General features: G+C 40.5%; 1 protein-coding gene across 4 annotated transcripts in view; it reads right to left on the bottom strand.

Moving 5' to 3' along the window:
- LOC127958917 (mucin-6) overlaps positions 1–24910 on the bottom strand; it is a 100917-nt gene that overhangs the window by 54944 nt on the left and 21063 nt on the right. For 2 of the 4 annotated variants that reach the window (XM_052557969.1, XM_052557971.1), the window contains exons 2-3: positions 19885–19993; positions 15919–19728 (exon numbers count right to left, since the gene is read on the bottom strand). In XM_052557969.1, coding sequence (XP_052413929.1) covers positions 15919–18899 — 2981 coding nt within the window. In that variant the 5' untranslated portion in view covers positions 18900–19728; positions 19885–19993. The remainder of the gene's footprint in view (positions 1–15918; positions 19729–19884; positions 19994–24910) is intronic. The other 2 variants (XM_052557968.1, XM_052557970.1) reach the window with 1 other exon arrangement.

Raw genomic sequence — 24910 nt, 5'->3', positions numbered from 1 at the left:
TAATTTTGGATGTATTTGAATTGAATATAAAATTTCCATCTCATATTTTAACTAACTGAATATTCATTGTTCCACAGCTAATCGTATTTTAACAAAATTCATCCTTTTGAACATTTTTTTTTTTTTTGACATTTGATTTTATTTGAATTGATGCAAATAGTTAAAAACTAATGAACTAATTAAGCCAGACTAATGAATCATCTCGTTGGCAGCCAAGAGACTCTCTAGCTAGTGTATCACAGTTAATTCTGTAAAGATTTTTAGTTATTCGCCATTTATCAGGTGCGTGTTATTGAAAGCAGTGCACAGCACACTAATTGCAGAGACCATCCCCTTGAAACTAAGCGCATCGCTGTAGGGCACAATGGTTATTGACCGCAGACAGTAATCTCTGTGTAATCAAGCGACTGTTAATGTACTTTACTCTAGGTTTTGGCGACCAAAAGCAGCGTAATGGAATCCTTTGGTGATGCACTTCAAAACAACTAACGAAACAAAATGGAAATGGATGGAACTTTCTTGGTTGCAGTTGTTGAGGAAGAAACGAGCATTAAACGGATGCCTTCGGGGCATGTGTGATTAATTACGGTGTCTTTACCGCCACAGCGGGAGCATCAGTGTGTGTTTGTTTGCCCCCTAAACCACACTAACTGTTGGATAAACATATGTCTCTGGAGTGATTTTGTTTGGACGTTTAACCTTGCATTATACATTTCTGAAATCGCTGCAAGGAGCCGCTGGCGACTGTAAACAAATGATGGATTTTTTTCACTATGCTTTATAGAGAAAAGACAAATTGCAAAAATAAATAAATAAATAAAAACCTATTTACAGCACTTTAAAATCAGCTCAAATTGTTTTTGTCTAACCAAAGATTTCACTCTGTAAATGAATAAATCTTTGGTTACACAAATTCAGTTTGTATTGACATTCACAGAAAACCTGTCTGAGTGTGTTTTATTGGGTTTTGTGTGCTTTGTGGGGCAGAAAAGCTGGAAAATGCTTCCAAAAATTGAAAAAAAGGATTGAAAGAAAAGAAAAATTGCATTTAGGCTGCATTACCATAGCCTAAAACAATTACTACAATATCTGTTAACACATATGCATCAGCAGTATCACTACTGCAGCCACTGAAGCAATTCTCTTTAGATGTGTCTGTATTCATTGCTCTTTCTCTTTCATATGTCTAACACCCTGTCTGACTTGTTTCTGAATGAAAGGAGTCACTTTCCAGATAAATAACCTCAGTGTTATAAAGTGGATGTGGAGTTGCAGGGTTATTGACTTCATACTCCTTAGCTCCTCTTATGTAAACCTGCAGTCACGGCACATGACAGCCACAAGATAAACACCATTTAGGAAGAGCAAACAGAGCCTGGTGGCAATGAATCAAGCCTGAATCTATTCATCCGAACTATGGATCAATAGAGCAAACCATTTCACCATTTCAACAGATGCAAGGGTTCTGCTATCACAGAGAAATGCAGTTTACATAATATCAATTTACAGCCAGACTGTGGCCACTAGACAAATCTCAATACTTGAGATTTTATGTTGAGATATTTTGCTGTTTGATGCATTTCTCAGTTTTCATGCGTTTGCCCTTGAAATGGCTTAAAAGGGATTTTTATACCCCAATCAGAAAACCTATCATTTCAACCAAACAGCCATTATAGCCAATTAGATTCCAAATGTTTAATGCAAGAAGTAAAAAAAATGGTCAAATCTAGTTGGAAACATGTCTTTGTTAATTGATATATATAAAGAAAATAAAGTAATGGCAGTCTAATTGTCACGGATACGAACCCCGTGAGTCCCTCCAGTGGCCAGCAGAGGGCACCATCACCCGAATACTGACACTTACAGGCATCCAAACACTCACGTACACTGATACTGACTACATTACCCAATAGCCCCGTACCTTGGACTGATCAACCGGCCAGGTGTTCCCTATCAGAGACTGCCATATAAGCCAGACCTTTGCATCACCTCATTGCGAGGTCTTGTTACTGCCAAGGCTAACTTTTCTGAGCGTTTTACCCTGTCTTGTTTTCCCAGTTGCCTACCTTTGTTGTTTATCGATCTATGAACCTTTGCTGCCTACCTTTGAACCCTGATTGTTATACGGACTGTGATACTTGCTTGTTACCCCGACCCACTGCTTGGTTTTGACTACGATTCTGATATTCCTGTTACACTGTGTTTGCTGATCCTGACCCTTCGCCTGTACGACTACGAGTGTTCTAATAAAAGCTGGCAAATGGATCCCAAGTCGAGTCATTCATCGTTACAGAAGACCTCGCCCGGACAAGATCCAGCAGCATATGAACATCTCTGCACCAACCTGGCAGCTCAGGCAAGTCAGATCGCTGCTAATCAGCAACAGTTAAATCGTCTTACCGCCGTCACGGAGGAATTGGTGAAAGCTATTCAGAATCTCCACAGTCCTGTTGTCACAACACCCGCGCCACCAGCGGCCGCCATTACACATGCGGTTCCCACGCCCTCTCAGATTAACCCACGACTGGCGTTTCCTGAGAAATTCGACGGTGACCCTAATAAATGTAAAGGCTTCTTACTTCAATGTTCGCTGTTTGTGGAACAACAACCCATGCTCTATTCCACTGACAACGGTAAGATTGCCTTTGTTTGCTCTTTGTTAACCGGAAGGGCTCTTGACTGGATTACCGCTGTATGGCGCACGGATGGGTCATCTTTCTCCTCCTTCAACGATTTCCTCACACGCTTCCGTGAGGTTTTCGATCATCCCAAGGAGGGAAAGAGCGCTGGTGAACGCTTGCTAGAGCTCTCTCAAGGGAAATCTTCAGCTGCTGAGTATGCTATGAACTTCCGCACACTGGCAGCACAAACGACCTGGGTGAGTGACACCTTAAAAGTTCTGTTTCGGAAAGGTTTAAGTCATGAATTACAAGCTGAACTGGCATGTCGAGATGAAGGGAAAAGTTTGAACGATTTCATCGAACTGACAATAGCAATTGACAATCTGCAACGTTCACGTAAACCCCGTTCTCGTGTCAGCACTGCCATTAAAGCAGCTCAGTCTGTTGAAGACCCTGAACCTATGCAAGTTAATTCCTATCATCTCTCATCTGAAGAAAAGAATCGTCGCTTGGCAAATCGTCTATGTCTGTATTGTGGATCCCCAGGTCATCAACGAGCCAGCTGTCCTTCACGTCCCACATCTGTCTCGTCCAAATTGGTGAGTGAATCCTTACACTCTCTCCATCCTGTAAACTGTGTGATTGTACCCCTGAAACTAACCATTAACAACGTTCAAGTGACCACATTTGCTTTACTGGATTCTGGAGCGGCTGGGAACTTCATGTCAGCTGAGTTTGCAAGAACAAACAAAGTATCATTAATACCCTGTGCTAACTCTCTGTCTGTAGCTACCATAGATGGTCGTCCCCTGGGAACTGGTATCATCACTCATCTTACTCAAAGTCTATCCATGACAACCGGTTTACTGCACCAGGAGGTCATTCAGTTCTACGTTCTGCCCACGTCTAATACACCCATAATTCTGGGACTACCATGGCTGAGACTCCACGATCCACTAGTATCATGGAGGGAAGGTCAGATATTAAAGTGGAGCACTAAATGTCAAACAAAATGTCTATCTACCATTTCTCCTCTCCCAGTGCACTCGTTGGTGATTAACGAGGAGTCATCCGAGGTTCCCAATCTACCAGCGGAGTATCACGATCTCAAGGCAGCATTCAGCAAAACCCAAGCAAACACATTACCACCTCATCGACCCCATGACTGTGCTGTTGATCTCCTACCAGGTCACAATCCACCCAAAGGTCGTGTGTTTCCACTGTCACTCCCAGAATCCGAAGCCATGACTAAATACATCAAGGAAGAGTTGGAAAAAGGCTTCATACGTCCTTCCACTTCCCCTGCATCCGCTGGTTTCTTCTTCGTCAAGAAGAAAGACGGCAGTCTGAGACCCTGCATTGATTACCGTGGTCTCAACGAGATCACGGTGAAGTACCGTTATCCCCTTCCCCTGGTTCCAGCTGCATTAGAACAACTTCGCACTGCCCAATACTACACCAAACTTGACTTACGCTGTGCTTACAACCTGATTCGCATCAGAGAGGGTGACGAATGGAAGACGGCCTTTTCTACAACCAACGGGCACTATGAATACCGGGTTATGCCGTTTGGACTGGTCAATAGTCCGTCCATCTTCCAGGCTTTCATTAATGATGTCTTCAGGGACATGCTGAACAAGTTTGTTGTGGTCTACATTGACGATATCCTTATCTTCTCCAATACCCTACAGGATCATATTCAACACGTCAGAACTGTGCTACAGCGCCTCATCGAACATCAACTGTACGCCAAAGCCGAGAAGTGTGAGTTTCACACTAAATCCACTGCCTTCCTGGGTTATGTCATCAGTCCGGGGGGAGTTGCCATGGATGACAGTAAGGTCTCTGCTGTACTCAAGTGGCCAGAGCCTCAGACTCTCAAGGAGCTACAACGGTTCCTGGGGTTTGCCAATTTCTACAGACGTTTAATCAGAAATTTCAGTACAGTCGTCAGTCCTCTCACTTCTATGATCAAAAAAGGTACACATCGTCTCACCTGGTCCGAGGCCCCCCGTCAAGCCTTTAAGGAATTAAAGGAACGCTTTGTCACCGCTCCTATCCTGCATCACCCTGACTCTTCTCTCCCCTTCTTAGTCGAAGTTGACGCATCCAATACTGGCATTGGGGCCGTTCTCTCACAGCGACCAGGCCCTCAGGAGAAACTTCATCCCTGTGCTTTCTACTCCCGCAAGCTCAACCCGGCGGAGAGGAATTATGATGTGGGAGACAGAGAACTGTTAGCCATGAAAGCAGCGTTTGAAGAGTGGAGACATTGGCTCGAAGGGGCTATTCATCCTTTCACCATCTTTACGGATCATAAAAATCTGGAATACCTACGCTCTGCCAAAAGACTCAACCCATGCCAAGCCAGATGGTCCTTGTTCTTCTCCCGGTTTCAGTTCAATGTCACATATCGCCCAGGTTCCAAGAAATCTTAAAGCCGATGCTTTGTCACGTATCCATGATGACGACCCCTCCATCTCAACCCCCGAACGCATCTTGCCCTTCCATGTGGTGGTTGCTCCCATCCAGTGGGATATAATGACTCTAATAGAACAACACAATTCACAAGAAGCACCACCAGCCGCCTGTCCACCGGATAAAACCTACGTACCTGCCCCCTACCGTGATCAAGTCCTGGATCATATCCACTGTCTTCCTGCCTCTGGTCACCCCGGCATCACAGCCACACTCCATCTCCTCAAGAACCGCTTCTGGTGGGAAAGAATCAACCCCGACACTATTAAATTCATTCAGAACTGTCAGACGTGTAACATGCACAAAACCCCTCGTCAACTACCAGCTGGACTCCTTCAACCTCTTCCTATCCCTCAACGACCCTGGTCACACCTTGCCATAGACTTCATCACAGACTTACCCCTATCCCAGGGTAACACGGTCATACTCACAATCATCGATCGATTCTCCAAAGCATGTCGCCTCATTCCTCTACCCAAACTCCCCACTGCTCTTCAGACCGCCGAACTCCTGTGTAATTGGGTGTTTAGGTTTTACGGCATACCTGACGACATCATTTCGGATAGAGGCCCTCAATTCACCTCTCGTTTATGGAAGGATTTCTTTCAAGCTCTAGGGGTCAACGTAAGTCTCACGTCTGGTTATCACCCCGAGGCCAACGGTCAAGTGGAACGCCTCAACCAGGAGCTCACTCGGTTCCTCCGCTCCTACTGCAGCTCCCATCAAGAAGACTGGTCTCGTTTTCTCCCATGGGCCGAATATGCACAGAACTCCCTGATCAAGCCTTCCACTGGGATCACCCCCTTCAAATGCATTCTAGGGTACCAACCACCCATGTTTCCCTGGTCAGGTGAACCCACCAATGTTCCCGCTGTAACTGATTGGCTTCAACGAAGCAAGGACACATGGAATCAAGCCCACATACACCTACAACAAGCTGTACGGCGCCTGAAGGAACAGGCCGACCGTCGTCGACGCCCTGGACACACTTTCCAACCTGGTCAATGGGTCTGGCTGTCTTCCAGAGACCTTCGGATGAAATTGCCATGCCGAAAGTTAAGTCCAAGGTACGTGGTTCCATTCAAAATCACACAACAAATCACACCTGTTTCATTCCGCCTTGCTTTGCCTAACACATATCGTATTTCTCCCACTTTCCACATGTCATTGCTCAAGCCCGCTGCTGCCCCTGAGGAGGAGGGCGAGGGGAGGTCCCGTGAGCAGAGTCCCCAACCGGTTCAGGTGGAGAGCGAGGAGACCTATCAGGTGCGAGAGCTGCTTGATTCGAGACGTCGGGGACGAGTCCTCCAATACTTGGTTGACTGGGAGGGGTACGGTCCAGAGGAACGTTCCTGGGTCAATGCCGAGGACATTCTTGACCCCAACTTAACCACAGATTTTCATAGAGAACATCCAGAGAAACCGGCCCCTCGACCTCGAGGTAGACCCCGACGTCGTCCTCCACCTCACGCCAGGAGGCGTTCGCAGGGAGGGGGCTCTGTCACGGATACGAACCCCGTGAGTCCCTCCAGTGGCCAGCAGAGGGCACCATCACCCGAATACTGACACTTACAGGCATCCAAACACTCACGTACACTGATACTGACTACATTACCCAATAGCCCCGTACCTTGGACTGATCAACCGGCCAGGTGTTCCCTATCAGAGACTGCCATATAAGCCAGACCTTTGCATCACCTCATTGCGAGGTCTTGTTACTGCCACGGCTAACTTTTCTGAGCGTTTTACCCTGTCTTGTTTTCCCAGTTGCCTACCTTTGTTGTTTATCGATCTGTGAACCTTTGCTGCCTACCTTTGAACCCTGATTGTTATACAGACTGTGATACTTGCTTGTTACCCCGACCCACTGCTTGGTTTTGACTACGATTCTGATATTCCTGTTACACTGTGTTTGCTGATCCTGACCCTTCGCCTGTACGACTACGAGTGTTCTAATAAAAGCTGGCAAATGGATCCCAAGTCGAGTCATTCATCGTTACACTAATATTTAATCCATAATTGCTTGTAGGTTCAATATTTCATGGCCAATAAACAATAATAAAAAAAAATGATACAGAAAGAGAAAAAAATGATGGAATGGGGAAGAACGAAGATAGAAAGAGTGACGATAAAAACAAGGAATAATTGAAGATGGATGGATGGATGGATGATAGATACACAAACTGGTTTGTCAGTGGGGGGGACTGTACGCTGGTTAAGCAGCCATTAAAATACACATCTGTGCAAGCGTGGAGAGAGAAAGAGCGAGAGCCTCCTAATGTGCAGGTGTGAGTTTGGCATGTTAACTTGCTGAGATCTAGATTCCAGCACACTGAGTCATGTTTAGCAGGTAGGAGGGAGAGTGTCAAATGCAGGGCTGTTTATCACTCTCAACAAAAACACTCACAGAGTGAGCTATTGGAATGCACAAAAGATTTTCGATGAGAAAACAAACAAAGTTAAGTGCTAAAAATATATATAACATATGTAAAATTCACCCCACTACTTCCGGAACACGATCAGGTCTAATCTCAAATACAAGTACAATTCAAATACAATGAAGGTCAAAAGTCTGAGACCTCAAGTGAAAATGCGTTAATTTTTGCGTTCAAATTCAATGCAGACTCATCAATTACAAATAATTTTAGCAGCATAATGTAAATGAATTAAATTGATATGCATAACTGACATAATATATGATGATTTTGTTCTCCACTATGATTTGAGATTTTCCAAAGAGCGTCAATAAAAAATGTGACTGTCTGTACAAAGAAGTTAAAGTTTTCTTAAATGAAAATTCTTTCTTTATCTTGCTCTCGGTGTGTGTGTGTGTGTGTGTGTGTGTGTGTGTGTGTTATAATGTAAAATCATCCAAATTTTGTTAACATTTTTCTAAAATTTTTTGTTAAGGAATATACAAAAAGAAACAAAATAAACACAAAAAATAACAATAAACTCATATGTGCAGTTTTACGTGGCCAACTAAAAAAATGCTATAGTTAAAAGAGAAAGAAAGAAAGAAAGAAAGAAAGAAAGAAAGAAAGAAAGAAAGAAAGAAAGAAAGAAAGAAAGAAAGAAAGGAGACTGATGGATAGAAGATAGAAAAGAAGGAAGGAAAGAAAGAGTGAAGAACGATAGTTAGAAAGACAGACTAAAACATTCTATTCAGGAATATCTTAAATCGATGCGGTCTCGACACATTTTACTCCAATGTATGTCTACTGTAAAAGCATCACACGCGTCCACAACGCTGACCACATTTCCTGATGGGCCAATTGCGTTACCCAAACAACATTATCCATTAAACCTCACATTTGTGCTCGAATACATCTGACAGCAGTGGCGTCTGATTATCCAATCTGTTGAGTTGGCTGCTCCAGAGCTCCGATGGCTTTTCTAAGACCATTCTCCATTCTCCGAGCTTAGAGGTATCAGGAGCCCAGCTTATCCACGGCCTTGTTTGTGTTCTCTGGGCTCTGACGTGGATCGAATGAGCCACACACCAGCCTCCTCACCCACCACCATCTGTGTTGATGTAAAATAAACCTGGATCTTCTGATCCCGGATCGGTTTCCTCCTCTTGATTCCAATAGGACTGGGGTTGAGGAAACTGGTCCTGGACGAGGCCTTATGGTCAAGGCCTTCTCCAATTAGCCTCCACAAAGGCAAAAGCCCCAAATGTGTAGGATGTAAAAACAAGAAAGAAACGCTCCGTAAAAAAAAAACATTCAATGATGGTGAAGTGAATTGTACATATTTTATGACTTTGCAACTGCATGACTCCTCTTTCTGATGACTAATTTAAAGGTAGAATGCATGAAAAATGTGGAACTGCTAAACATGACATTAAACTAGAATGACGATCCATGGCAAAGAGTACTATGAAAGTCTGAAAATGTAAACCATAATATCAGCAATAAACATTTCAAACCTGAAACATCAAGTAATAGCCAGATTTTTTTCCCCCGAAATGAAGTTTATTACATTTTTAGATTGTTTTTGCACATATGTTTTTTGTGGAACTTCATATTTAACTAATTTTATGGCTCATATAGTATTAGAAAGAGAGAACATGAAGTAAAAGCGCCTTAATTGTTTTTATCATAGACCCAAACTAAGAAAAATGTGCTATTTGGTGCAGATGCTAATATTTCTATGGCCAAAAAGCCTATCATGAAATTCTGATATATTGTAATGTAAAACAATGAAATCATCTTTAACTGTATAGCAGATTACTAATATAATGAATATAAATATAAATTGTCACTCTATGGGCCCTATCATACACCAGGTGCAATGCAACGCAAGTGTTTGCTAGTTTCAGTACAGCGCCGTTCCCATTTTCCCATCCAGTGCCACCTCATTTGAATTTATTACTACTTATAATGATGAATGAAATTTTACTTCATCCCACGCCTTCTTCGCCTCGTGAAGATGTGGTCTATTCCTGATTGTCCCGTAGATGATCTGCTCGCGCGCTTTAACTTCACGCACAAGCAGATCAGTTTCTTCGCTTGAGAAGCGTTCAGCTTTTCTGCCCACAAATTCCGCCATGTAAATAGCAATCCGCCATGGCACGAGTGCATCTCGCTCTTAAAGGGAATGGGAGATGACACTCTGATTGGTTTATTGAATGTTCCGTCCATTACTTATTAAGAGAATATGGACAACCCATTCCAAAACTGCGCCCCGGCACACGGACCGTTTTACCATCGTTAAAATACCAAAAGTGGATTTTGACACGCCCTGAGTGCACCTGCACCGTGCGCTTTACACTTTGTGTTTAGATCGTTAAAATAGGGCCCTATATCTCCCAATATAAAGTAAGATAATATAAATGCTTGGTTTTAAAGCTCTGTAGTTTCTGAACGTACATACCTGTATAATGCAATACAATACAATGATGTTCGAGAGATGAACAAATAAATGTTCCTCAAAAGCCTGTTGAACTATTTTCATGAGACTATTTTCAGGCGCTGCGTAATGTCTCATACCCATGGTACGGCAGTAAAGTTCCTTGATTATTACACCCAAATGAGAGTATAGTTTCTAGCCATATCAGCCTAGAAAATCACAACTTTTCATTTTCCGTTGGTCTTGGTACACAATGTAACTACAAAAGGGTCAAAGTTTAAAATAGGAAAAATATAGAAACTCTTTGGTCATTTTGGAGCGAGATGATAACAGTCTAATCAGATTCAATGATCTATGCTATGCTAAGCTAAAAGTGCTACCGCCAGACCCAAAAATCAGCTGAATGTATTAAAAAATGGTAAAACTCAACTGTTTACCTTTACAAAAAAGAACTTTATTCAATTTTGCTATTAGTATACTTTTTTTAAACTATAACATTTTGAGAAACCTTTATAAATTTAGCTGACGCTTTTATCCAAAGCAACTTACAATTGCTATATACAGTGGTCGCACATCTCTGGAGCAACTAGGGGTTAAGTGTCTTGCTCAGGGACACATTGGTGTCTTACAGTGGATTCGAATCCGGGTCTCTCACACCAAAAGCGTGTGTCTTATCTGCACCAACACAACCCCTATAAATAGGAAAGTATGCTTTTACTTCACTTTTTATATACTTCTCAGAAATATACTTAAAATTATATTTAAGTATACTTGACTTATACAGTACTTACAAAAATTCTAAATATATTTAGGCTATACTCCTAGAATTTGTGTTTTCATTATTATACAGTAGAGAGCGCTAGTACACATCGTCTGCACAGAATTTCCCCTCCAAAAAACACAAGTGAAGAATAAAAGAGAAAAACCAGATACTAGCACATGTAATCTAGTAACATGATAATCTGACATAAAACAGCATCAAAACTGTAACGCTTTTGAATAAAATGTCAACCGATGAAGAGTTTATAATTAAGTCAAGCTTTGGGGTGTTGATCGAATCCATATACATTTTGATTATCATTCTGAATCCAATTCATAGGTCTTTTTTCAGCTTTTTGTTCAAAATGTTATTTTGTTATTTTTTATGAAACTTACCCACAATAAAGTGTTTTTAAAAAAGAATACATGAATATAGAATAAAATGTTTTTCTGTTCTTTCTTTGGATGTTTTGGATGTTCAGATATTCATATAAGAAAATTTTTACAAATTAAAACCTAAATAGGGACATAGTAGTATACTTAAACTATGATGTAAAGTTCACTTAAATAAAACTTATGAGTATACTTGCAGTATAAAACTACTAAACTAGTAGTTTACTGAGACTATACTTCAAAGTGTACAAAGTATTAAGTTAGTAAACTGTCGGTAAACTTGAAGTATACTACTTTTTGGTAAGGGTAACTCTAGGGGAGTTGGAAAATGAACCTTTTTTTTTTTTAAGTGAAGTGTTCCTTTCAGGGTCTAAACTGAACTGTGTTTGGTCACAGAATATTGCCTTTCGTTCTACCTTTTCTAAGTCCATTCTCTATATGTTATTACACTAATAGGAGCCACAAACAAAGCAGCGAGTAATGCTACACAGCAATTATGAGCTAATTTCGCACACCAGTGTTTGAACATTCTCAAAGGAACAAGAAAGTGGTAATTCTCAGGCCTTCATCAGCTACAACAAACAACCTTGTGTGCATTATAGGCCATATGAAGCAAACTGCCTCAAATGATCCTCACTTAAAATCATTACTTTCTAAGGCTTTTCCCACTATGATAAATGCTGGATTTATGTTCTTTTGAAACTCTGTTGAAGTTGAGTCAGGTTTCATGCTTTTTATTCTGAAGGGGGTTAGCAGTGCTTTTAACCTGGGTTTATGAAGTCCTGCTTCACTAAAAATACTCATGCTATTTGTTTAGTCACAGAAACTAAAATAAGATGCACATCTAATCAAAACTGTTGAATCGATTTCACTGACATTTTGTAGTGATGGACTAGCTGCAGTTACAGTATATATTCAGAGCATTTCCATAGCTTACATAAACATGAAAAGATAAATAAGTCAACATTAAATAAAAAATTGCTATTTAATTAAGTTCTTGTTTTTAATAAAGACTTTCTGTCTTCAGAAGTCATATAAAAACCATTATGCATTGAAACTAAATTAAAGGTGAAAATACGACACATTGTAATTGGTGCATCACTTTTCATGCTAAACAAAGACATGCAGGTTAGGAACAACACGTAAATGAGGAAACTAAGCATTGAAGTCTTGTGTGAGCTTTTTTTGTTTATGCATGCTTTGCAGTTTTGATCTCTGCCTGTGTTTTTGTGTTTTGCACGGTCGTTCAAGAAAAAACAGAGATTCCCTCTGCTGTACACAGAGCTGTCTTATCTCCTGAGCACTGTCCCACTTCTGCATTCTGTAAATACCCTCATAAAAGCAAGAAAATGCCCTGATGTAGGCCATAGTGTCTTCTGGAAGCCTTCTCTTAAGCGAGGCATGTCTGAACCGGGGCAGAGTCCGCTGACTGACTTCAGCGGTGTTGTTCTAGTTCTGAGTTCTCATATTCACTGTCATTCATTTACTACAATTTAGGACATTTAAAAAAAAAAAATAAATAAATAAAAATACATGTATAACAAGACTTGATTTTATGAATTAGGAATCAATCAGATTGTGAAATGGCAATAAATACCAGAATGGAGACATGCAGATGGAGGGAAGGGGATGAAAAATAAGAGAGCTTGGTGACATCAGTTGAAAAGGAAAGTTGTTTCAAAGGCAGAGTAAGTTAACAAAGTTACTGAATTTTTTATTTTTTTTAGTTTGTATTAATGTGCACAAGCTAATCGCTTACAATAAGACAAGAATTATGCATTAAGAAAATAAAAGAAAGTGTATTTTGATTTCAAGCTGACTTTTTCACAAGCATGTATCATTCCTGGATCAATTGCCTTTGTTGCTTGTGTAACAAAATTCTTAACCAATCAAAGCTTTCTGGTTGTATGGGTGGTGTAGGGTTTGGATTATGATTGTTTGAAAATAATATTATTCAATGAATGTTGATGCAGGATTATGTCTAAAAAAATGTGCTTCAGCAAACAAACCACAAAACAAACCGGTGCATTAGCCCGGATGAATTGCTCCATCAAGACATTTAATAGCATCAAAATAATTCCAATCAAACTACTGTGCAGTGACTTCTGGGCTGTCAGTAGCTTCTGCAGTAGCCTGCAATCCAGCTTAGCCATTACAGTGGCAAATGTCAATGCTTTGAAATGAAATGCATTTTAAATCATATTTGAAAAAAGAATGGAAAAATTACATGTTTCTGCCTGACGGGATGTAATTTCACTTCAGTTAGCTCTGGAAACAAAAAACAGCCGATAAAAGATTTGTAATATGAAAAAAAAGAGAGAGAGAGAGAAAATAAATTTTACATACAAAAAAAACACCCTATGCATATACTTTTTCCACATACTTGAAAACAAATAGCTTATAAAACAGCAGCTTATATAAGAATCAAATACAGAACAAAGATGTGCCAAAAAGAACAGAGCCACTATCTGAGATCGGAGTGCACAGTTGGTCCATCATTAGTATGCCACAGACATGAATTTTTAAAAGCGTTAAGCCTATTGCTTTTTATCTTGGAAATTGAATTTTTGCTGTAGATGAATGAAATTGGTGGCACTTTCCTTTCAGAAAATATCCCCATCAGCGAGTAACCCTACCTCATTACAGACACATGATATCAAAAATTCTTAATCATCAAGCCTTTATGATAATCATTATGCCATCATACCATAATGGTGTTCATTTCTTATTCAAGAAATAAAAATATGTTTTTTGTTGTGTTTAAGCAGTGTCTGACAGGGCACAACACAGCTGAACATTTTTACATAGGTCATGGCCCGTGAACAGCTGATGGCTGATAATGAGGCTACGGATTTTGTTTTGATAAATTTTGCAATAACGTGACAGATTCACACATGCATACTAAACATATTACCAATTAAACTCTTAAAATTATGTTGTAGATGATGAAAGCTTTGGCACACACAGAAGTGTATTTTTATGGCTTGTTTGATTAAGTTAATTCAAACTAATTAATGCAACAAACATAATATATTTAAATGTGTAAAATGCTAATTTACTTGATCCATTTTCTTTAGGAATTTAAAGGCACAATATGTAAGTTTTTGCCACTAGAGGGCGCGTATTCAAAACAAACAAAGAAATAACTGCGTAGTTTGATGACGCTGTGACTGAGTGTAGAATCATGGGAGTTGTCATCTTTATCCCCACAGCCAATGCAATCCGATGGGACTCGGGCAGAAATCATGTTCATGGATAAGCTGATGATTTATTAACGTCGTAGCATGATGCATGGTGAGGCTGAAAGCTGTCAAAGCGAGATGAGGCTGCTGAATGAGTGTGATACATGGCTCGAATGCAGCGGAGCTTTTATTTTGCCACAGTCGACCGCTTCCGCTCCTTCTGGTCATGCGTATGTGGAGTAAAGCAGCGCCGTTTATCATACTATATATGTTTGAAAGTTCTGTTATAATGCAGTTGTCACCTGTCTAATAAAACGCAGAACATATTAAAGCATCTAAAGTTTCCATGTTTTCTACAAAACAAAACCAGAAATCAAGGGTGTATAATGTCATTGGCAGGTGACACAATGACTCTATGGACACAGCTCATGCCACTTGTAAAAACTGATTATTTCTCTGTATTTAAACATTCTTCAAAACATTTGGGATAATGTAAGTACAAAAGTCAGCTAAATATATAGCTGTTCTAGTAGTTTTTGGATATTCTAATAATAAAAATTAAAACAATTTACATATTGTGCCTTTAAGTACATAAATTCATGTTGAAAAACTTGAAAAAAAAACTATGTAATAGTATTATGTAGCAATATAATGTGGCACCAGACAGCGAAAATTAATAGTGTTTGCAATATTCTGTTTTAGACCATATAATGAAAAATAAATACACTGCACAAATAGTACTGCAAATAAAGTTTAATTATAACTTGTACGTCAGTAAGTCTTGAGTGGTATGTCAGTAAATATATTCATGAATTTGAACTATATTTGGTATGAAATAAATGTATTTTAAATATATCACTTATTTTAACAGCTGCTACAGTTTTATTTGTATTTTTGTTGTACAAATTTAATCTAAGGCCACTAGTATTAATGAAAATGAGAAAGACTGAGCAGGATTTGAACTCGAATCATCTGCAGTCATCTGCCCCAACTGTGCAACGTATCAGACCACAGAAATGTTTGTATGAGAGGACTAGAATAAAAATAATAAAAAGTAAAATCTTGAAAATGCTTAAATGAATTGTTGACAGACAATGCTTTATAAATTTAAATTCATTGAACGTTTTTATTTTGTGAATACAAAGTAATACCCTCTGATGTCTCTCAAAGCAGCATTGCACAGAATATGGCAAACACTTTGAATCATTGAATGTGTCTTCACACATCCTACTTGAGACTTTTCAAAAAGTAAAATGTGTTGGCACATTCTCAAGTCTACAGAAATCTGAAAAGTCTCTCAGCAAGAAGACATGCTGCGATGCCTTTTTTATGAAAACAATCATATCCCTCAGTGATGAACTTGATGAGTGGACAGATGGGAGGAAGGTTTAAAAAGCATCAACGCTATCACTGCTGGAACATGTTAATGACAATCAGCATAGGATTATAGGCAAAAGCAGAGAGTTGGAACAATTTCCTGCTGTTTATGTCTCACTAATTTCCTCTGTACCAACCACAAAAAAGAAGAGAATCAATTCTGTTACCCATTTGAGTTTACCAACAAAAATATGCTTTGAAATTCACAGTTTCTCTTCTTACCATGTTATTCCTTGACTCACTCGCTTACTCACCCATCTCGCTCTGCCTCCTTCTTCTCCAGATCCTGAATGACATCCAATAAAACCTTGATGGTGTTCTGGCTGGTCTCCAACACCCCTTCCAGGCTGTGCAGCTGAGACTGCAGAGCCCCAATGTCGTACAGAGGGCCGTTTGGGCCAAACAGTTTCTCTTTTGCCTTTGCCAGGTCCAGCTTACACTTAGCCCCAGACATAAGTCCCCCCAGTAGCTCCTGCACCTGCCGCAGAGTGTCTGTTTGGCCTTCCGCTGGTCCAAGGGGGGCCTGGGGGTTTGTCCCCCCGGCAGGAGGCAAGTGGTTTGCACTGGCCTGGGATTCTGGACCGAGGATCGCCCGTCGGCTGCTTAAACAGGTGGGCCTCACTGTAGCTCTTGCCTTAGTTTTAGGAGGGATAGGAGGTGGGGTTTCACCCACCTGATGGTGAGTTCCTGCTTCAGTATTTGGCTTCACTACCCCAGTTTTCACTCTGTCCTTTCCGGCATTGTTGCTCTCAGCTTTAGGGACAGGAGGCTTACTGTGCTGTCCAGGAGTAGAGGAGCCCTCTTTCCGGGGGGTGTACGGAGGAGGAGGAGGTGGGGGGGGAGGAAGCATGAACTCTCTCCTGTCTCGTCTGTCCTGAGTGCAGCAGAAGGCCTGAGGAGGGGAGGGGCTCACCCCAGCATTAGAGTACAGCAGAGTAGTCTGTGGAGGGCAGGCGTAAGGAGGTAAAGAATGCCTGAAATTAGCAGATGGAAGCACAGTTTCCTGGGGTTTACTAGCGTACATCAATGCCTCGCGTGGACAGAGAACAGGTGACATGTTTTGTGGAAATGATTTGGAGTGTGATACTGTTTGAGTAGGTGCCTTAAAGTGTTGCACGATTTGAGAGGGATTACTGCAAGACACGGCATTTTGCATACTAGCATTGCAGTGTGGCAGTGCTTGGAGAGAAAGTTTAACTGGCACAGGTTGTGTGGAAGGGCTACAAATCAGAACTGGCATGGAAGGAGTCACATGGGTTGCCACACTCTGTTGATCCAAAATGCAATGTACAGCAGTTTGTGCAACAGGAATGGCATGTGCCGCAACTGCAACTAGACCCTTAAAGTGTGAAGCAGTGTGTGGAGTAATGGCACAGGAAGGCTCGGGAGAAAATGACATCAAATTGTGGGGGAGGTTTTGTGTAGGAATCGTATGAGATGCCATATGTTGAGAGGGAGAGCCAAAGGTTGCAGGTTTGTCTTTGACACAGTATGGTATAGACTGCACTGGAAATTTACAAGATGATAAAGGCTGAACAGGTGCTGGGGTGTGTGTGGCTGATATAGGAGTCTGTACAGGAAGGGTATGGGTCCTACCCAATGGCTCATTCTGTTTAGGACTCATACATCTTGGCACAGACTGAATTGGAGTTACAGGTTGTATTGGAGATATCACAGAGTACACAGGTTGATTTGACGTGTTGCTACATGTCATGGGTTGTGTTGGAGTCTTCTGGCATGGCTGTGTGGAACTGAACATAGAGGCAACTGCAGGTGCTCCTTGAGAATAGGACGCTGCCTTGGACCCAGCTGTGTTGGAGCAAGGAATAGTTTCAACCAACGTCTGGAAACAAGGCGTGGATTGAGCAGGAGTTGTGGGATCTGTCTGTGAATCTGGAATGCACTGGGACTCAGGTTCTGGGGGAGTCTTACAATTTGCCATATTCTGAATACTAGGTGTGCAGCAATGTCCTGCAGACTCAATAGGAGACATGCATGATTGCCCACGTGTTGAGGGTGTGGTGACAGTGGATATGACTTGTGCTGTGGTAGTGCACAAAGGCTCTGGTACAGTGGGGGTCAAACTGATGTTCTCTGCAGTAGCCTGCGGTGGGCAACATTGTGATGTTTCTTTGGGACATGTGGTTGATGGAGGTGGTGCAGTGTGAGATGGACATGATGCATGGTCTACCTCAGAGGTTGTGTTATCTGGGACAGTTTGGATTTTTGAATCACTGCTTAATTCAGTCTGTGTGGAAGAGACACTACATGGCATATTATGAACAGTGTTGGGTGTGGGGGAAGGTTGCGGAGGCACAATATCTGAAGTTCTGTGTGCCACAACTTTGGATGGAAGCTTCTTGTGTTGGTTAGACTGTTGTTGGCTTCTGTGCACAGTTTTAGTTGGAGAATTACAAGGAGGCTCAGGTTTCCCAGGATCACTTGCTGCTCTGTTTAAAGATTTCCTCTTAGCTCTCCTTCTAGACTGTTTTTGTGGTACAGCAGAACATGGCTGGAATTGTGTTGATGTACCCGCAGAGGCAGTTTGATTGTCCTCAGTTTTCTGGCACCTTGATTGCTCAGCAGGGGTACAATGTTGGACAGAGCTATTCTGTGATCTACAAGGTGGAACACAGACCTGTGCAGTCAGCTCATCGGAGGATTCTCCATCATCCCCAGCTCCTCCCAGGCTGTGACTGCGAGTCTGCATGGCAGAGAGCGAGGGAGGCTTCTGCAAACTGGGTGAGGTTTGGATGGCTGTACTCCTGCATGGCTGAGTTGGCAGCGGCAGTGTGAGTGAACATGGATTCGTTGGGACCCAGCAACGTCTGGTAGGCCCAGGAGTAAGTGGGTGCGGTGGCGCTCTCTTCAAAAATGCTGTCACTGCTCCAATTGTCTTTTCCATGTCCCCACGGACTGCTCCCACCAGCGAGGGTCCATTTGTCAACTCTTTCTGCCAGTTTGGAACCTCTGTTGGGCTCTTACTCCTCGCCTTCTCATTTTTATCTTTAGACACATCATCATCCTCCAAATCTTTAAAGCGTACCTGCTGTGTGCGACTTCGTCTCCGTTTAAGCCTGTTTTCAACATCTGGAGAGTTCCGGTTGAGGAGCACTGAGCGCACAGTCACTGTGGTGGGTGTTTTGTCGGGGTTGCCATTGCTGTGGCTGTGAACAGTTGGCAAATGGTTGGGCTCTTTGCTCACCATGTTATCCAAGAGTAGTTTATGGACCATAGATATTAATAAAAATTTGACTGTGTTTTTTTCTGTTTTCACAAGTCAAATGTGAATGAACAATTAATTAAATAAAAAAAATTCAGATATAGCACACGGAATATTTGACATTTGGCAAACTCTGAACATGATAAATGCTGAAGTAACAAAAATAAAATAAAACAGACCAGCCGACGACAGCAGAGCATGTGACTGGTCCTTTCCTCAGGTCACATGACTGAGGGTTTATGTGTAAGTCTTTGTGGTAATGCTGTCAGAGTAGGTTCTGGTTTTGGCATCAAGAGTCTTTATAAGCAAGTGTCTTTATACGCAAAAGAGGGACAGGTTGTATCCTGAGCTTCAGCCCCATTAGTCCCAAGAGGCACTTAAACACTCAATGAGCAACCTTGGTGATACTCTCTCTACATAAGTCCTGAAGAACATGAAACTTTGGCAGGGAATGCTTTCGAGTATGGCCTTCTGGGCATTTATGGTCCTTTGCATTATGGTTTCATAGCCAAGAGCAAAATCTCACGTCACATAACTCTCACCATGTACATCTGCAGCAGTTGTAACCATACTTGTCCTAAAAATATCAAGGCAAATAAAATATTAATGGGATACAGTTTTCAGGCTGACCAGTGAGAGGATGTCCCGACACCTTTAATGCCCTACTTTCCAACTCAAAGCTTGTGTGCACAGTCCTCTCTGGTGTAGCATATCTTGACAGTCCAGGACTAGGCAATGCATCTCTTCAAGCTGACTTTTATCTCTCACATTTGTCCTTGAGTTTCTTTACTTGAGTCGTTCACCTCATCATTTTCTTGAGACAGGAACAGAACTGGAACATCTGAGCAAAGTGGAAACAAAAATAAAATAAAGAAGGTTCAGTTATGTCCCAAAATTTAGTTTTTTTATTTATATCTGAATCATGTTTTACTTTGACAAACACATACACAAAAGTTGGTTTTAACATAAAACCATGCCTGAGAACATACATAAGTACCTAAATAGGATTCTTCAATTATGCTCAATTAACTGCCTCAAGCTACGATTTCATGGGTTCTCTCCAATAATCAAGTCTTTGATCTCCTTCCATTTCCTAGCGAGGCAGTCTACGAAATAAAAATAGTTTAGGGTCAAATATATGACAGAGATAGACACTGAGAGTACTTTTAGCTTGTCTGTAGCTTCGGGGCTGGTGTTTAACTCAGCAGTGTCTCAGAAGGGGCAGGCTAAGAGATATTCAGGGTTAGAGACTGACAACGATAATTAACTTGGCTTGTCTTTAAGCAACTTAAGCAACCCCCCTGGCACATGGAGGCACAAGCATGACGACTGATCACCACAGGGAATTCTGAACACACTTTATCAAACTGTCCCTCTTAACAGGCACTGCATTCTGTCTGTGATCACAAAATCACAGTCCGCAGAGTCATGAGAGGATGTTAAATGTCTGTGTACATGTCTTGTTGTACAAGCCTTTGCTTAGTGTAACTTTCCTATTAGATGGGGAATCGGTCAGACTGAACCACAGCACATAGCATCTTACTCAACACAACTGCATATCACAGCTTTCCACTATGATATCTTGTATTTGGCACATGCTAATTAGCCTATGGCCATGTTTGAAAAGTTCATCTGCCTGTTAAAGGGTTAGTTCGCCCAAAAATGAAAATTATGTCATTAATAACTCACCCTTATGCTGTTCCAAACATGTAAGACCTCCTTTTATCTTCGGAACACAGTTTAAGATATTTTAGATTTAGTCTGAGAGTTCTCAGTCCCTCCATTGAAGCTGTGTGTACGGTATACTGTCCATGTCCAGAAAGGTAAGAAAAACATCATCAAAGTAGTCCATGTGATATCAGAGGGTCAGTTGGAATTTTTTGAAGCATTGAAAATACATTTTGGTCCAAAAATAGCAAAAACAACGACTTTATTCAGCATTGTCTTCTCTTCCGTGTCTGTGTGAGAAAAAATTCAAATCAAAGCAGTCTGGATATCCGGTTCGCGAACGAATCATTCAGTTCACCAAATCGAACTGAATAGTTTTAAACGGTTCGCATCTCTAATACGCATTAATCCACAAATGACTTAAGCTGTTAACTTTTTTAATGTGGCTGACACTCCCTCTAAGTTCAAACAAACCAATATCCCGGAGTAATTCATTTACTCAAACAGTACACTGACTGAACTGCTGTGAAGAGAGAACTGAAGATGAACACCGAGCCGAGCCAGATAACAAACAAAACATTCACTCGTTCACGAGTCAAGAACGGTTTCTGTCAGACGCGTCAGATTCGTGAACCGAGGAGCCGATGATACTGCGCATGTGTGATTCAGCGTGAAGCAGACCGACACACAGAGCGTCTGAACTGAACTGACTCTTTTGGTGATTGATTCTGAACTGATTCTGTGCTAGTGTTATGGGCGCGGGTAAACCGAAGGCTTGAATCAAGGTCAATCATCGCCAATGACGCCATTACGTCGAGCGCAAAAGAACTGGTGAACCGTTTTCTTCAACCGGTTTATTGAATGGAACTGTCCGAAAGAACTACTGGTGATCCGAACACCGATGCAACTGGTTCTTCACTTGTGAACGAGTCAGTCTATTGATCGTTATCTGACTCAGTTCGGTGTTCATCTTCACAGCAGTTCAGTCAGTGTACTGTTTGAGTGCATGCATTACTCCGGGATATTGCTTTGTTTGAACTCAGAGGGAGTGTCAGCCACATTAAAAAAAAGTTAACATCTTAAGTCATTTGTGGATTAATGCGTATTAGAGATGCGAACCGTTTAAAACGATTCAGTTCGATTTGGTGAACTGAATGATTCGTTCGCGAACCGGCTATCCAGACTGCTTTGATTTGAACTCTCTCTCACACAGACACGGAAGAGAAGACAATGCTGAATAAAGTCGTCGGTTTTGCTATTTTTGGACCAAAATGTATTTTCGATGCTTCTAAAAATTCCAACGGACCCTCTGATGTCACATGGACTACTTTGATTATGTTTTTCTTACCTTTCTGGACATGGACAGTATACCGTACACACAGCTTCAATGGAGGGACTGAGAGCCCTTGGACTACATGTTTGGAACAGCATATGGGTGAGTTATTAATGACATAATTTTCATTTTTTGGCGAACTAACCCTTTAATGTATGTATTTGCGTACCTATTTAAACCATGTTCACACACAATATGTCATCAGAGCTTTGCATTACGCCAGGGGTCGGCAACCTACAGTATGACCTACAGAGGGATAATCTCTGGTATGCGAGCAATAGGTAAAACAGCATACAGACGTAAATTTTTAGGTAATAACTTCTCATAGACACACAGCTTGTTAGGAGCTATAAATACTATTAAAGTGTGAGAATTAACTTGCCCTAGTCTACGGATAAGCGCGCGACCGCTGCACATACTAGGCACTTCAGATCAAAGCCTTAGCAGTCTAACAGCACTCGACAATGTCAAAATGACATTGAGATGAAATGAGATGGCCAATCAAATCAAAGCAGGCTGGGTATACTGTTCGCATAAGCAGAGCGCGAAGTGTCAGTTTAACGTTAAAGAGAGCGAGGTAAGATGAAGCTGCAATTAGTCAAATTTGAAGGACACATTTTACGTTCGAAATGGTAAATGACCGACAGCTATATGCAGTGATGCAAAATTTTCTCAAATATGGCCATTTTGAGAGAGAGAGAGAGAGAGAGAGAGAGAGAGAGAGAGAGAGAGAGAGAGAGAGAGAGAGAGAGATGTGTAAATCATCTGCATCTGTCTCTCTATCTCTCTACAAACAATGAAGTTGAGTTTAGTTACTTAGAAAACAGATATTTTACCCCCCTCGTTGCTGAGAAATATAACATAGCAATTCAGTATCGATTAATAAAAGTCGCGTGGCAGCGCTGACAACAAGTTTATTAGCTTGAATGTTACTTTTTGCACAATGGGATCTCAGAACTCTGTGGGCGAGTGGTGTGTGAGCACATCAATTAAAGCAGCACGTTAATATAGAATGATGATTAAAATGAATGGTTTTAATGCAATGGCCTCATCACACACACACACACACACACACACATACAGTGATGTTCAGTACGGTCACACTGGATATATTTTATTCAAGAAACTTTAGAAAAGTTTAATAAACGATTTATGAAAAACTCTTTAGGAAACTATTTGCATCAAAATCGAATATGCCTATATCTTTTTTGTCATATTATGAAAAAATGTTTATAAAGCATATAAATACAGAATGCATTAAAAACGGGGGGGGGGGGGGGGTTACCGTGGTTAACCAGAAAATTTTTCAATGGCACGTCATGCCGAAAAGGTTGCCGACCGATTACGCTATTGCAGAAAAAGCGCTACTATATAAACTCGCTATGTACTGTAATATTTTCTCACTTGTAAATGATACATGAGGTAACCTGACAGCATTGCATTCAACCCTTACTTACTACACAGATAATAAATGTCCTGTAGTATGCTAATATCCCTTTCTGAACATAATACAGAAACGCAGTACCTCAAGAAGCCTATTTGCATGCCAAAACACAGATTCAATGTTCATTCCAATCTTACAAGTCCCTCATATTTACTTTCAGATCCTGCTAACAGGCCCTTGAGCACAGAGGTTCACAAGCAAAGGCACATGCTACCACCTCACACCTCTAGTTTTATGCAGGTAATCAAGCCCTCATTGATTGCCTCTCACTCAGCTAAACTACGAGTTCCTCTTGAAATCTCTCACTGCAGCTCTTCACGTTCAACCACCGCTGGAGTCCTAGACAAAAGAACAGACGTGCTCCATTATTAACCTGTTATCTCCATGTAGCCCAAAGATCAATCTATGTTGGTACAGCTTAGCAATTGTAAAGTAATACACCTCGATAATTGGGGGCTTGTACAGAACAGACAGAAAAGAATAAAAGAACAATAGCTGCAATGTCAAATTAGGTGAATGCACTAACTTTGTTAAATTTTTATGTGTAATTAATCTTAAAACTTATGTCTGCAACCCTAATTAAAAAAGTTTAACAGTCTAAAAGAGAATAAATAAATCTGTAAATAAATCATGAGATTATGTTCCCATGAGATACAGCTAAATCAAGCGCCTACCAAATGTACAGTATTTAGTACAATTCATTACAATAAATCTTATGCAATTTTGTGAAATGAGATTCAAATGCTTGATCAATGCACTGTCAACATTTTGCATTAATCCTGCAGTCCTAAACTTCAAAACTCAAGTGGGCGATTGCACGTCTGCAAATATGACTCTAAACCAGCGTGATTCTCCTCTGTTGCTGGTGCTTCACCATTGATAGTAGATCCTCTGAAAGAGAAAAGTGATGATAAAATAAGACTTTTTATGTGAATACCTGCTCTAGCATCCCTTGCAGAGAATGCAACACATTTTGAAATGCAACAATGCATGAAATCATACTTGCATAGCTAGAAGCTTCTGCTTATTAAAACAATAAACCAAAACAAATTTTTATATTAATATCATTTCAATTTATTTATTTTTTGTCAAAGAAATGTCTATATATTTCTTAATTTTTATTGCAGTATTAACAATATTATTTTTCATTATTTATGTACATTTTAATTTGTTTTTATTATTATATTTTCCACTTTCATTTTAATTAAACAATTATAATTGTGTGGCATATTTGTAATTTTTGTAATCTTTTTAAGTGTCTTTATCATTTTTACTTCAGAATCTTTGATACACTATTTTAGTTATTATTCATACTTTGATCTGACATTTCATTAAACTATAATTGTGTTGCATTTTTGTAATCTTTATTATTTTTTTAAGTGTCTATATAAATTTTACTTTAGTATTTTATACATATATTTTATATATCTTTGATATACTATTTTAGTTATTCATACTTTGATCTGAAATTTTATTAGTTTTTTATGCCTATGTACTGTAGTCCATATAAATTTTTATTACGTTTTTAGTTTGTTGTTTTTGAATGCAGTTCATACAAAAACGATTTAAAACAATAGG

The sequence above is a fragment of the Carassius gibelio genome, chromosome B5, assembly GCF_023724105.1.
Source record: "Carassius gibelio isolate Cgi1373 ecotype wild population from Czech Republic chromosome B5, carGib1.2-hapl.c, whole genome shotgun sequence".
NCBI lineage: Eukaryota > Metazoa > Chordata > Actinopteri > Cypriniformes > Cyprinidae > Carassius > Carassius gibelio.
This window is presented reverse-complemented; position numbering and strand designations above follow the sequence as displayed.